We start from the raw sequence: 13,418 nt of genomic DNA, 5'->3' as shown, positions 1-13,418 counted from the left end.
CATGAATTGGCATATACTCTCGCCTTTGCAAATCTGTGTCATCTTGGATGCTGTACCAGTGGCCACTCTAGAGCAAGCCTTACATGGTTTCATAAATGAGAACAGGACCTCACTTTTGCCCTGGGCCTTCTGTGCTTTTAAAGGAGAAGCCTCAGCCAGAGCTCCCCTGTTGGGACCATGCCACACCTTGCAGATCTGTCTTCAAGAGGCTGAAGCACCACCAGTAGAGTGCCTTTAGAAGGTTGTCTTGTGGAGCCAACATTGAACAAACAGCAACTGGCTATAATAAATCCCTCCAACATGCAGGGACACATGAACAATCTGCTCTCGCCTTCCTCCTCCCTTGTCTATTTTTTGTAATGACCTAGAACCAAGGAAGGGAATCTTGACATTGTCAAATCATGGATCTGCTATGTAGAAAACTGGAAGGGGATTGAGAAAGGAGAGAACGAGTGGAGGTTTGTAGAACTTAGTATCTTCCCTTCTCATTTCAGCTGTAGTGGAGCTTGGTCCATTGGGGCAGGGGTGGCACTGCCCCAACAACCTCAGTCTGCTGCCACCTACCCGCCTGCCTTATTTACCACCAGTCCAGTTGGCAGCACTGCCTGCCAGTGTCCTCCCCCTCCTCCTTAGGCTCAGTACTGCCCTTGTTGTACAAAGCAAGGAGGATGGGAACAAAGCTAGAATGAGTTGACTCCGCCTAACATTGGCTCTGGCGCCATCTATAGTTGGGCCTCCTGCCTTCTGCCCCCTACCAGCTCCAATGGCCAGCCATGGCCACTGATTCCAGGCATGCCTTTTTCCTAGGGCTGGGGGGGAGGGGAAGAGATGGAAGATTATGTAGGTGATACAAAAATGGGATGGAGGGAGGGACCCAGAGGGAGAGGGAGAGAGAGTGGTTAAGGGGAATATGGGTGGAGCAGCTAAAAAAAGGAAGAAGTAGCTGATATAGCCTCTCTAGGCCCACTGTTCAATTGTCCACAGTGCTGTCATATGCCGGGAGCTGGTCCTTTCTTTCAAAATCCCTCCTTTGGAAAAAAGAAAAGCACAAAGTATTCTGTGAATTCCAGAAAACTACACCTCCTAATGACCACATAAGTTTGTCTTTCTTTGAAAACCTATTTCCCAACTGTTAGCATACTTTTAGTGGTTTGTCTGTGTGTTTTTTAAATTATTTGGCAAAAAGTCTCATTATTATTATTATTATTATTATTATTATTATTATTATTATTAATTATTAGTATTTTTGGACCTCTGCAAATACTATATACATTCACATTAAAGGTACAACGTTTCTGCCCTGAGCCCATGGCTGGGCAGCCTCCGTGAGGGTCCCCCGCCCTCCGTCCCTACAGCCGTGCCATTTCCCCCCATATTGCACTACCGTCCTCAGCGCTTTGTACAACGATGCATGAAATGTGACAAATCAACATTGTCTCCTCCTCCTCCTCCATCATATCTAAGGACAAGCATCTGTTGGTTTCCTCCCAGAAATAATTGTAAACCTAGTGGGAATGGAAGACGAAAAGAGGCCTGAGGTGGGGTGGGGAGAGCCAAAACATACCAAGAGAAAGGGGGTAAGGGAAAAAGAAAAGAAGGGGGGCAGAGATGTTTTTTGTCACAGGACATTTGAAAGATGAGACATGTACACACACACACACACATAACGAGAAGCCAAGGGGTATCTACAGGCCATGGACATAGGAGGGAGAATGAAATACTTCCTTTGATTCTTGTGGGTGTTTGGAAGAAGTCAGGATGACAAAACTGCAAAAAGAGGCTGCCTGGAGTTTGGGAGGTTACGGAGAGCAGAGAGAGGTAGTGGAGGAAGGGTAGAAGCTCCAGGCGGAAAGCCCTGGGTACAGTTATTTTCTGCTCAAGAACAGGCAGAAGACGATCACAGGTTTTTCTGGAACAGTGCTCTCTCTCTCTGGAACAGGCTGGGTGGGTGTGTAGGTGGCTGTTTATAACTCTTTTTTAAAAAAAACAAAAAAGCTCTTTGAGAGAAAAAAAATGCAACAGATTTATAATCCACCAAGGGAAGAGGGGCTTCCAAGAGTCACTTCTGCCTCTCTCTCACACACACAAACACACACTCTCCGCACACGCACAAAGTGGTGGATTTAATATAATTTTTTTTGCTTTTTTTTTTTTTTTGCTTTATTCTACGAAAATTTCTTTCGATCCCACAGTTGCACGTCTAAGTCCTCCTTCAAAGGGTATACATCGGAACGGTGAAGGTCCAAGTGCATGAAAGACCCCTCCTCCCACCCCCAACTGCCCACCCCCCTGCCCACCCCCACCCCATCCAAGAACGCAAGGAGTTGAAATGAAACCCAGCAGGAATTGCTGTCGGTCAGAACGGCGCAGTTGGCTCTCCGGACCTGCGATGATGCGCATGACTCCTCGGTTCGCAAAAAAACCGCAAAAATAAATAGGAAGCCCCCCCAAAAACGAGGAGAAAGAGGGAAAAGAAGAAGAAACCAACCAACCGAAAATGAAAAAGAAAAAGAAAGAAACTTTGGCAGTGGAAAAAAAGTTTGGATTTTTTTTTTTCTGTTTTTGGATTTCCTTTGGAGCAGAGGTGAATCTGGTATCTTCTTGGCTAGCTAGCAAGGTAGTTTACAGGTAAGCTTCCTTCACTTGGTTTTTGTTGGGTTCTTTTTGGATTTTATCTTTTCTTTTCTGTTTTACTTAAAGCCAAAGAGTTTGATGATTTTTTATTGTTTATTTATTTTTATTTTTTTTACAAAAAAGGAAAAAAAATCTTGCTTTTTGTAACTGAAATCCTTTCTCTTTTCTTTTCTCTTTTTTCCATTTCCCCACCTTCTCCCTCTTCTCCTTTTCAGGGAAGGGGTGGTTTTGTTTTTGTTTTTGTTTCCCAGTTCCTTCATTTCCTCGAACACATCTCCAGCAGAAGGATGGGCAGAAGCACCTTTTCAGTTCCCTTTTCCCGCCCGCCCCCTTCCAAGTCAAGATGCACGATGCTTGCAGACAAATTCCTCATTCAAAAAATAATAAAAAAAATATAAAGTAATAATCATAATAATAAATTTCCCCAAATCATATCTGTAAGAAGAATTAAAAGCAAAAAAACCCAAAAACTGACGAGTGAACGGAGAAGGTTGGTATTTGCCTTAACTCCACTTAAAGCCCAGGTTTGAGGATTCGTGAGGATTTCGTGTGAGAGATAGAGGTCGTTTTGGAGGTCAAATACGTGTCAGGTAGCTGAGGGTTTGCATTGAATGCAGTTTTTTTTTGTTTTTGTTTTCATTTGGAGAGAAGTGGTAGCAGCAGTGACAGTTGTTGGTCGGCTCCCCGGTTCCCTTTCCCCTTCCGCCCGCCTTAGCGGGACGCCGTGTCCAGAGGAGCCGGCGTGGCCGGCGTGCCAGAACGCGAGGCGGCGGCCGAGCCGGAATCGCTGGGGCTGCCCGCCACGGCTACGCTGGTGATGGAGGTACTCACAGCCACCACGTCTGGCTGAGCCGACGCTACGCCCAGCCCCGAAGAGGCTGCCCCGGCAGAGGCTGGGAGGCCTTGGAGAGTCTGCCCACACACGTGGTGATGCTTCTCCCAATCTTTGTGCTGGCAGAAGGAGCCGCAGTAGCGCGCCGTGTTGCATCCGCTGCAGGTCTCGCTTGCCTTGCGCCCGCAGTTCCAACAGCTCTGCAGGAGAAGGCGAAAGCACACAGATCAGCGCGGACCGAAAGACAAGCGCGGGGCTAAGGGGCTCTCTATACTCTCTTCACCGGGGCCACCGAGCGCACGGGCAGTCTCTCCCTCTGGCTGCATTCGCACTGGGCTTTGGCTCAGGTCCAGATGGAGCTCAACGTCATACATTTAAGGAACGGAAAGTTAGGGGGGGAAGAAAAAAGGACCGTCCTCACTGTTTCCAGCCCACTACTCTGGTGCCAATATCCACGTTGGGAGAGGGTGTCACTACCTCACTGGAGTCCTCCTGCTGGTTAATGACGGTCAGCGCATCCTCGGAGGCCTGGCGCTTGGCTTCTGCCAGGGCTCTCTCCATCTTGGCTCGCTCCGTCGTGATCAGCTCGTGGGCTTTCCTCTCCGCGTCGGACACGGCCTTCTGAAGCTCGGACATGGCCTGCCGCTTCACCTCGTTCACAGCTTCTTCTGAAAGGAAGAGCACAGGGCAAGGCGGGAGTCATGTAGGGGGCGCTAAGCAAGGGGCGGCACACTCAATCTGCAGCCCAGGAACTCCAATGTTGGCGGGCAGCTCGCCGCTCTTCCTTAGGTTTAAATGGGACTCAGACTGGACAGGCCTTCAAGCAGATGGCCGTCCTCTGCATTTAACTTCCAAGATTGTGTAAATACTAGGGGAAATGACCAGGATCACAGTAGGGATCTAGGAACTGATGGATTCGATTATTTCTGCCTCCAGCTATGTAGTGCAGGAGTTAGTTTTGTTCTTAAACTATTTCCTCATTTCCCAAAAAACTCACCAGCTTTCCTCCAGATTTCCTCCGGCATGTAGCCAGACAGGGGCCTGGATACAAACTCGCGGTGAGCATCTGGGAGAAAGACAGATGGAGAAAATGCTGTTAAGAAATGCTAAACATTCGACCTGATTTAAAAGCAAAACAAAACACGAAAGCCTAGCAAGATCCTCAGCAGATCAGTCGTGGGAGAGCCTCTGGCCTCTACACTTACCTTCTCGACACCTGATGCCATGCATGGCATCATATGTGGAACAGGTAAAGACACAAGTGGGCCAATTCCCCCCCAAGCCCTATTGCACTGTGATTTGCAAGCACTAAGAAGCAGCTGATCATTGGGGCTTGCAAAGCTCAGAGCACAGCACTGTGCAAAATGCCAGCTGACTGACAGACAGGTGGCCCTGTCTATCTGTTACACCTGTCTAGCAGGGGGATGGGGCATGCTTAAGTTATGACTGTGCATCCAGCTGTTTGGTACAGGGCTATCTGCCCCCAAAGCTAATGGTGGATGGAAGCTAGTTTAATGGCAGGGGGCCCCTCTGCCCCTGTGCAAAGTCAGTGGCACAAAATGCCATGCAGTGAGGAAGAGGGATGGCAGGGATTAGTCTAGGAAGCAAGACTGAGAATGTTAGAGGAGTCTTGCTGGAAGAGACCAAATGAGGACCCAGCTACTCCTTCATCCCATGGTGGCCAGCCATATATGTCCAGGAAGCCCAGTGGTGGGGAGGGAAGGCAACAGCCCTCCCTGATTTCTTTCAGTGCCTATCATCTAAAGAAATATATCCATAGGCAAACTGCCTCTGAATGTGGAGATTCCATGCAGGCATCATGACTAATAGACATTGACTTCCACGAATTTGCCCAACCCTCTTTTAAAGCCATTTAAGGCAGTGGCCACCATCACCAGCCCTGGTGGCAGTGAGTTCCACAAGTTACTTGTGAAGCAGTACTTCCTTTGGTCCACCTGTAACCTCCTCGTTCCTTTCGTTGGGTGATCCCCAGATTCCTGTACTGTGACAGGGGGAGAAAAGCTTCTCTCCATCCTTTCTTTCTCCATAGGTTCTCTGTTTGTGAAGCAGTCATGACAGATGTTGGAGAGGTTGATTGGAAGCTGAAGGAAACTAGCTCAGGGGCAGAGCACCTGTTTGGCATGCAGAAGGTCCCGCGTTCAAATCTATGTCACCTCCAGCTTAAAGGCATCAGGTAGCAAGTGATGTGAACTTTTTTTTAAAAAAAAAAACCGAGATCCTGGAGGGCCACTGCCAGTCTGAGCCAGGCAGCACTGGACAAAATGGGCAGAGATGGACATAGGAAGCTGTTTTATAGCAAATCAGGTCCTTGCTCCAAATAGCTCAGTGTTGCTGACACAACTGGCAGCAGCTATTTAGGGTTGCAGGCAGGAATTGCTTCCAGACCTACCAGGAGAGGCTGCCAAGGATTGAACCTGGGACATTCTGCATGCCAGGCAGCTGCACTTCCCCTTGACTTGGGGCACTTCCAGCCTGTCGCTGTTTGGAAGGTGGGATTCAATCACATCCCTGCATATTCAATCTGCACAATTAAAGCTGATTTGCAGCTCCTGCAGAAGAAACCCACTTCCCTCAGAGACTGGACTTTTTGCAACAGGTGGGAAAGGCACCGGGAAGCGTGGGATGAGTCTCGCTTTGAGGCCACGTCATCTAGCCTCCCTACCAACAAATAACGGGAAATGCTCATTCAATACAGTGGTACCTCGGGTTACATACGCATCAGGTTAAATACGCTTCAGGTTACAGACTCTGCTAACCCAGAAATAATACCTCAGGTTAAGAACTTTGCTTCAGGATGAGAACATAAATTGTGCAGCTGCGGCGCACCAGCAGCAGGATGCCCCATTAGCTAAAGTGGTGTTTCAGGTTAAGAACAGTTTCAGGTTAAGAACAGACCTCCAGAACTAATTAAGTTCTTAACCCGAGGTACCACTGTAGCTAACATCGTGTAGTTGCCCAGCAAAAAACAAACCAGGCCGAATGCTTAAGAGCCCATCCTATCCCTCAGATGGGTACCTAGAGGGGACGCCTCGGTGTTGGCAGTGCTATTGTGAGGTCGCGTGGCAGGGCTGGGCCCCTTCTTCATGTCCTCGGCGTCGCTGTAGCGACGGATCCAGTGGTTCAGCTCCTCGCGGTCGGCTTCCTGGCAGCGGCGAAGCACGGTGAGCGAGCGGCGGGTCTTCTCCACCATGTCCATGATGCAATTCAGCAGCTGCTGGGTGGAAGGCCACAACATAAGATCTTGGGTAGCCTGGGATGGGGGCACCCTCCATAGCCCTGACCTGCTGGCTCTGCCCAGGCACCATCAACCTCCATTTCCCCACAGGCCGTGGTGGCCTACTTTACAGGGTTGCTGTGAGGATGACGAGAACTAAAACCACATCCGCAGCATGCATTTAAACCACATTCACACCACTTTCAGAGTCATGGCTCCATCCAAAGAACCCTGGGAACCATAGTTTCCTTGCCCACAGAGCTACAGTTCCTAGCACCATGAAGAGGAAGAAGAGTTTTGACTTGATATCCCGCTTTATCACTACCCGAAGGAGTCTCAAAGCGGCTAACATTCTCCTTTCCCTTCCCCACAATGAACACTCTGTGAGGTGGGTGAGGCTGAGAGACTTCAGAGAAGTGTGACTAGACAAGGTCACGCAGCAGCTGCATGTGGAGGAGCAGAGACGCAAACCCTGTTCACCAGATTACGAATCTACCTCTCTTAACCACTACACCACACTGGCTTGCCTGAAAACTATAGTTCTCAGGATTCTTTTTTTGGGGGGGGGGGGCAGGGAAGCCATCTGCTTTGCATATATGGTGCGTATGAGTCACATTCACCTCCATCTCCCCCACCTCCTTTTCCAGATAGCTTAAAAAAAATAAATTCATTTTCCTTTTGAAAGACCACTTTGATCCTATTTTAAATATGGTGGCCAAGTTGAGTTGCTCCTGCTGTTTCCTCCTTGAAAGTTTATGTTAGGCTGCTGCCGTTTGTTCATTTGTGTGCTATTTTTATTGTCTATTACCGTATTTTCGCCTCATCTGCTTTATATGTTGCATTTGCTAACAGTTTCTTTATTGTTGTAGGAAGGCTTATCTTGGTGTTTGTTCTGCCCCCACTCCTCCCGGAGAAATAAAACACCGAATAGAAATTATTAAAAGTAAATGATCAGCTGCCAGAACTTAAGACTGCAATACATGCAGAAATATGGGACTTAAGAAACTAAACTTACATACATGGGTGTGAGTGCGTGCATGTGTGACAAGAGAGAATTGTCCTGGACAGTGTTGGGCAACCTGGAACAATCCAGATGTTTTGGACTACAACTCCCATCAGCCCCATGATGGAAGCTGTAGCCCAAAACATTGGGGAAGTAAGGTAGATTAGGCTCAGAGAAGGAGACCGGCCCAAGGTCACCCAGTGAGTTTCATGACCCGGTGGAGATTTGAACCCTGGTCTCCCAGGTCCTAATCCAACACACTAACCCAGTGGTTTCCTAAGTGGGTGGTGGGATTACTTAGGGGGTACTAAAAATAAAGTGGGTGGCAGGGGGGTGTTGGAGGTGTAAATATGAAAGGACTGGTGCTGTGCTGTTTTCTTTGTAATTATCTGTATGATTTTAATAGTTTGTATATGTGCATATAGTTTTAATTCTTTGAATGTTTAATTGTTTTTTAATGATTCCCCCCTGTGTTTTTAGCGGTTCTTGTTTTTAATCTGCAAATTGCCTTGAGTCCCATCAGGGGAAAAGGTGGGGTATAAATAAATTAATAATAAGAATAAGAATAAGAATAATATATTTATACCATGCCCATCTGGTTGGGTTGCCCCAGCTACATTGGGCAGCTTCCAACACATATAAAAACATAATAAAACATCAAACATTAATAGTAACAATCCCATCCAATATAAAGTCATAATAAGAATTATGACAATATTAATAAATAACAATAATAAACTACTTTAAGACTCTGAAAAGCTGGTATCACTGGATCAAGTTCAGCAGTTTTGCTGAATTAATAAAACTGAATAGTTTTAATTGGATTTTGAATAAATGTGCAATTAATTGTAACTTTTTTGAATTTTATTGTGTTATTATCCTCCTTAGCGGGTCGTGGAAACTGCTATTCTGAATAATGCTTTTTATAGTGTGGGGTTGGGGCCCCCAGGGGTGAGTTTGTGAAACAGAGGGGATGGTGGCCTGAGAACGTCTGGGAACTGCTGCTCTAATCAGTACACACCTCCACTGTAGGCAGGTGTGTCTTCCCTGTCACCTGGTTTTCCAGCCGGTGGATGGTACCCGGAAGAGCAAAGCTAATGGGTTCTTTTTGTCAGATGGCCAGCAAATCTTCTCCTGCCACCCTGGCAAAAGCTAGCAATGAAAAAGTCCAAAGTGCATAAGCGACTGGATGCTGGCCAATACCAAGGGAAGGGTCTTTATCTCTGTGGCCCCTGTGCCAATGCAGCATCCTTCTGGAGCACAGCCACTTCCCTCCCCTAGGGGTTCAGCAGGCAAAACTGTTTTATTTGCTCAAGCTGTCCTAGGGATATGATTGTGCCGCTTTATCACGTGACGCCGCTCTGCTGCCAATTTCTGTCCAGTTAATTGTTTGGTGTGTTTCATCTCGGTGTTATCCTAATCTGTTGCCAGCCTCCCTAGGGATGGTTTGATCGGAAAGCAAGGGCGTAGGTCTTGACAATCAATACGTTTATATACAAAGATCTGCGCTACAGCCTCTGCCCCACACCCAGATTCCATCCCAGCCACCGCAAGCCATGCGGTGGGATTTGGTACATACATTGTTGAGGTGCTTCCACTCCTCGGCCCACTCTCTGTCCGTTAGCCTGTGGTCGATGACTTCCTCTTGCCGGGAACTGTGCACAGCTTAAGGGAGAAGAGGAAAATATCACCAATCAGGAAGGTAGGTGGCACTGCAAGCTTTTGGCATCAGGCCCTTGAGAGCAATTGCAGAGGGGTGGGCCTGGCCACCCCACATGACACGCCCGCAACACACCCACACATATAGGGCACGCACAGGTAGGGATGGGTCAATATGCCAATTCAGTTTTTCTCTGTTTCTCACTTTCGCAGATCTAAGTTCAGCTCTCTGCACTTCAGTTTGCAATATATTAAAGTTATCATCCTGTGACGTAAAAAGATTAAAAAGTGAAACTGCAGTAAGAAAACATTTTGTAACATAGTCCAAAACCAAGATGAAGGGAAGTCAATCATTGTTGTGTTGTTTAGTCTTTTACTTTGCGATGTGGTCTTCTCTTTTTTCTTTTTCTTTACCTGCTATGTTTTTGATGTGTTTTTCTTTTGATTTTGTTTATCATGTGTTTTCTTTTTGTTTGTTTATTGGTGCTTGGTATTGTAAATTAATAAAAAGAAAAAAGAAAAAAGTTATCATGAAAACTTACCAGCTCGCTTGTGTAAATTTATCCTAGTTCAGAATATACATTTCTGAATGCTGTTTTGCCTAATATACACATTTTTTGTAAAGGAAAGGGTTATTTCCACTAATGTGTGCATTTATATGCAGACTTTACCCCAGCACATACATTTTTGCACACGTTGCTCAGCTGGAGAACTGCACTGCAAAATTCAGCTACATTTTGGTCTGCATTCTGTTTTAGAAAGTGCAGATTGGGTAGACTTGCCTTTAAATGCAAACTGAATCAAATCCCCCCCCCCCATCCTTATCCATGGGGACACAGCAGCTCCTGGGTCCAAGTGCCCCATCTAGGCTCCTCCTCTTTTCTCAGGCATCCAGAGCCTTAAAAGCAGAGTCCTCTGGTTGGCACCCGGTATTTCGACCACTTCTTCAGGAGCAAGCATTGGGGAACATGAGGGTGTTAATCCCCAAAGGGGTTGTCTCCATCCTGTGATTGGCCAAGGGTACTGAAAGACCAGCCTCTGGCTCTGCTCTGTGGTTCTTGAACTTGGATTAGAAATGCCGGCTAACTGCCCACTCTGGCTATCAGCTCAAGACATAAGGCAGGGATGGGATGCTGAGTATTGAACCTGGGTCTTTTTAATGCAAAGCATGCTAATGTCCTTCCACTTGCTAGACCTGCTTCCTCCAAGTCCTTCTGTGGGCTCAGCCTGGCTAGGAATGGATAGCGACACGTACCTTTAAGACCACATGGCTTCAAGGGACATGCATCTACAGTAAATTTGTCTCCTATCTCTTTCTGGCTGACACTCTGTGACAGATGCCCCATGCCTCATCTAAGGATGGAGGAGAATTTCATTTGGTCAAGTTGTTAAGCAAACCAATTTGTACCTCCTGAACTAATGCACAGATCAGAACATCATTACCCTTCAGATTTCACACCCTTCCAAATGCTGCTATACAGTTCTCAGCTGAAAAACATCCCCAAATGCATTTTTTTAAAAATAGTAATATGGATTTTATGGTAAAGTACATTCAGGAATACATACACTGAGATGGATTCAAGATAACCTTAACAGAATAGAGAACTGGGTCAAAACTAACACAATGAATTTCAGCAGGGGCAAATGGTTAGATGTGCAAATATAGTTAGATGTGCAAATATAGGATGGGGGATACCTGGCTTGATAGCAGTGCATGTGAAAAGGAGCTGGGGGGGGGTCTCAGTAGATCACAAACTTAACATGAGTCAACAGTGTGATGCAGCAGCAAAAAAATCTAACACTATTCTAGGCTGCATCAACAGAAGTAAAGTGTCCAGATCAAGGGAAGCAATGGTACCACTCTGTTTGTCTTGGTCAGACCCTCACAGTTTAAGAAGGATATTTAGAAACTGGAATGTGTGCAGAGGAGGGTGGCCAAGATGATGAAGGGTTTGGAAACAAAGTCTTAGGAATAGTCAAATGAGTTGACTGTTTAGCTTGGAGAAAAGAAGACTGAGAGATGATAGGATAGCCATCTTTGGTGATCACTCATAGCCGAGTAAGATTGTCTTCCATGAACATGGTCTTAACACTGAGTCCGTAAGTGACTGTGGAGGCCAATTCCGGATCCACACGTTCTTCCACAGTGGGGACATAGGTTTCTGGATGGGAGTTGATCATGGTGAGGGTTTGCCAAATGAGCCTTCCTCTTAACACGTTTCTCCCTTTCATCCTGAGTTCAAGTGTCTTCAAAGTCCATGACACCTTTGGTAAAGGCTGTTCCCCACTTGGAGCACTCACAGGCAATTGTTTCCCAATTTTCAGTGTTTATACTACATTTTTAAAGATTTGCCTTGAGAGAGTCCTTAAACCTCTTTTGTTGACCACCAGCAATACGCTTTCCATTTTTAAGTTTGGAATAGAATAGTTGCTTTGGAAGATGACAATCAGGCATCCGAACAACATGACCAGTCCAATGAAGTTCAGGTTGAAGAATCATTGCTTCGACACTGGTGATCTTTGCTTCTTCCAGTACACTGGCATTAGTTCGCCTGTCTTCCCAAGTGATGTGTAAAATTGTTTGGAGACACCGTTGATGGAACCTTTCAAGGAGTTGGAGATGGCGTTTATAGGTGGTCCATGTTTCACAAGCATACAGTAAGGCTGGTAGTACAATAGCTTTGTAAACAAGAATTTTGGTTTCCCTGTGAAAGTCTTGGTCCTCAAACAACACTCTGCACTTCGATGCTGGTTTTCGGCATCAATGTCGGCCCTTGTGGAAAGATAACTGCCCAGGTAGCAGAAGCAATCGACACTTTCCAACGTTACACCATTGAGTTGGATCTGTGGTGCTGCAGAGGGGTTGTTTTGTGCTTGTTGGTGCAGCACTTTGGTTTTTTGCATGTCAAGTAATAGGCCAGGTTTTTCGTAAGCTTCAGCGAAGATATTTAGGATGGTTTGGAGGTCATCCTCTGAGTGTGCACACACTACATTGTCATCAGCATACTGAAGCTCTATGACAGAAGTTATGGTAACCTTACTCTTTGCTTTCAGCCTACTCAGATTAAAGAGCTTTCCATCTGTCCGATATATGATTTCTACTCCGGTTGGGAGTTTCCCTTCGACAAAGTGTAGGATCATGATGATGAAAATAATAAATAGAGTTAGGACGATAACACAACCCTGTTTAACACCTGATCCCACTGTGAATGGTTCACTTTGAGAGCCATTGTTATCCGCGATTGTTGCTGTCATATTATCATGGAGGAGCTGAAGGATGTCCACAAATTTATCTGGGCAGCCAATTTTAAAGAAGGACAGTCCACAGGGCATTAAGATTTACTGTGACAAAGGCCTTAGTCAGGTTAATAAACACCATGTACAGGGGTTGGTTTTGCTCTCTGCATTTTTCTTGAAGCTGTCGAGAGGTGAAAATCATGTCCACTGTCCCCTAGAAGGTCAAAAACCATTTTGGGATCCAGGAAGGGTAGCCTCAGATATTGTTAGGAGATGGTCTGCTAAGATTCTTGCAAGAATTTTGTCGGCTGCAGCTATTGAAGGGCTGTCTGAAGGAAGATGCAGTAACCTTGTTTCCTGCTCCTACGGAGGGTAGGACCTGAACCAATGGATTCAAATTTCAAGAAAGGAGATCCCAACTAAACATTAGGAACAACTTTCTGGTGGTAAGAGCTGTTCGGCAGTGGAATGGACTACTTCGTAAAGGAGTGGACTCTCCTTCATTGGAGGTTTTTAAGCATTGTTTGTATGTCATGTAATGTCATTGAGATTCCTGCACTGCAGGGGGTTGGACTAGATGACCTTTTGATCCCCATCCAACTCTACAATACTATGATTCTGTGAGTTAAAATAAGTTTGCAAATACGTTTTCTGTGGTAAAATTAAAAATTAAAAAAGATATTGGTAAAAAAAATTTTTTTAGAACCGTTAATAATAATAATAATAATAATAATAATAATAATAATAATACACAGATTACTGTGAAAACTGGACGGGATGGGCACAGAACAGAAATAGGCAGCACCCCCCATGCCTCT

At 45.9% G+C, this 13,418-nt stretch overlaps 1 protein-coding gene across 6 annotated transcripts in view; it reads right to left on the bottom strand.

Moving 5' to 3' along the window:
* Window positions 1-2,708: 2,708 nt before the first annotated feature.
* CBFA2T3 (CBFA2/RUNX1 partner transcriptional co-repressor 3) overlaps window positions 2,709-13,418 on the bottom strand; it is a 67,667-nt gene continuing 56,957 nt past the window's right edge. For 3 of the 6 annotated variants that reach the window (XM_081872064.1, XM_081872066.1, XM_081872068.1), the window contains 5 exons: window positions 9,284-9,369; window positions 6,503-6,701; window positions 4,464-4,532; window positions 3,944-4,134; window positions 2,709-3,666 (listed from right to left, as the gene is read on the bottom strand). In XM_081872064.1, coding sequence (XP_081728190.1) covers window positions 3,346-3,666; window positions 3,944-4,134; window positions 4,464-4,532; window positions 6,503-6,701; window positions 9,284-9,369 — 866 coding nt within the window. In that variant the 3' untranslated portion in view covers window positions 2,709-3,345. The remainder of the gene's footprint in view (window positions 3,667-3,943; window positions 4,135-4,463; window positions 4,533-6,502; window positions 6,702-9,283; window positions 9,370-13,418) is intronic. The other 3 variants (XM_081872065.1, XM_081872067.1, XM_081872063.1) reach the window with 2 other exon arrangements.

This window comes from Podarcis erhardii (assembly GCF_964252035.2).
Source record: "Podarcis erhardii genome assembly, chromosome: 7".
NCBI classification, from domain to species: Eukaryota; Metazoa; Chordata; class Lepidosauria; order Squamata; family Lacertidae; genus Podarcis; species Podarcis erhardii.
This window is presented reverse-complemented; position numbering and strand designations above follow the sequence as displayed.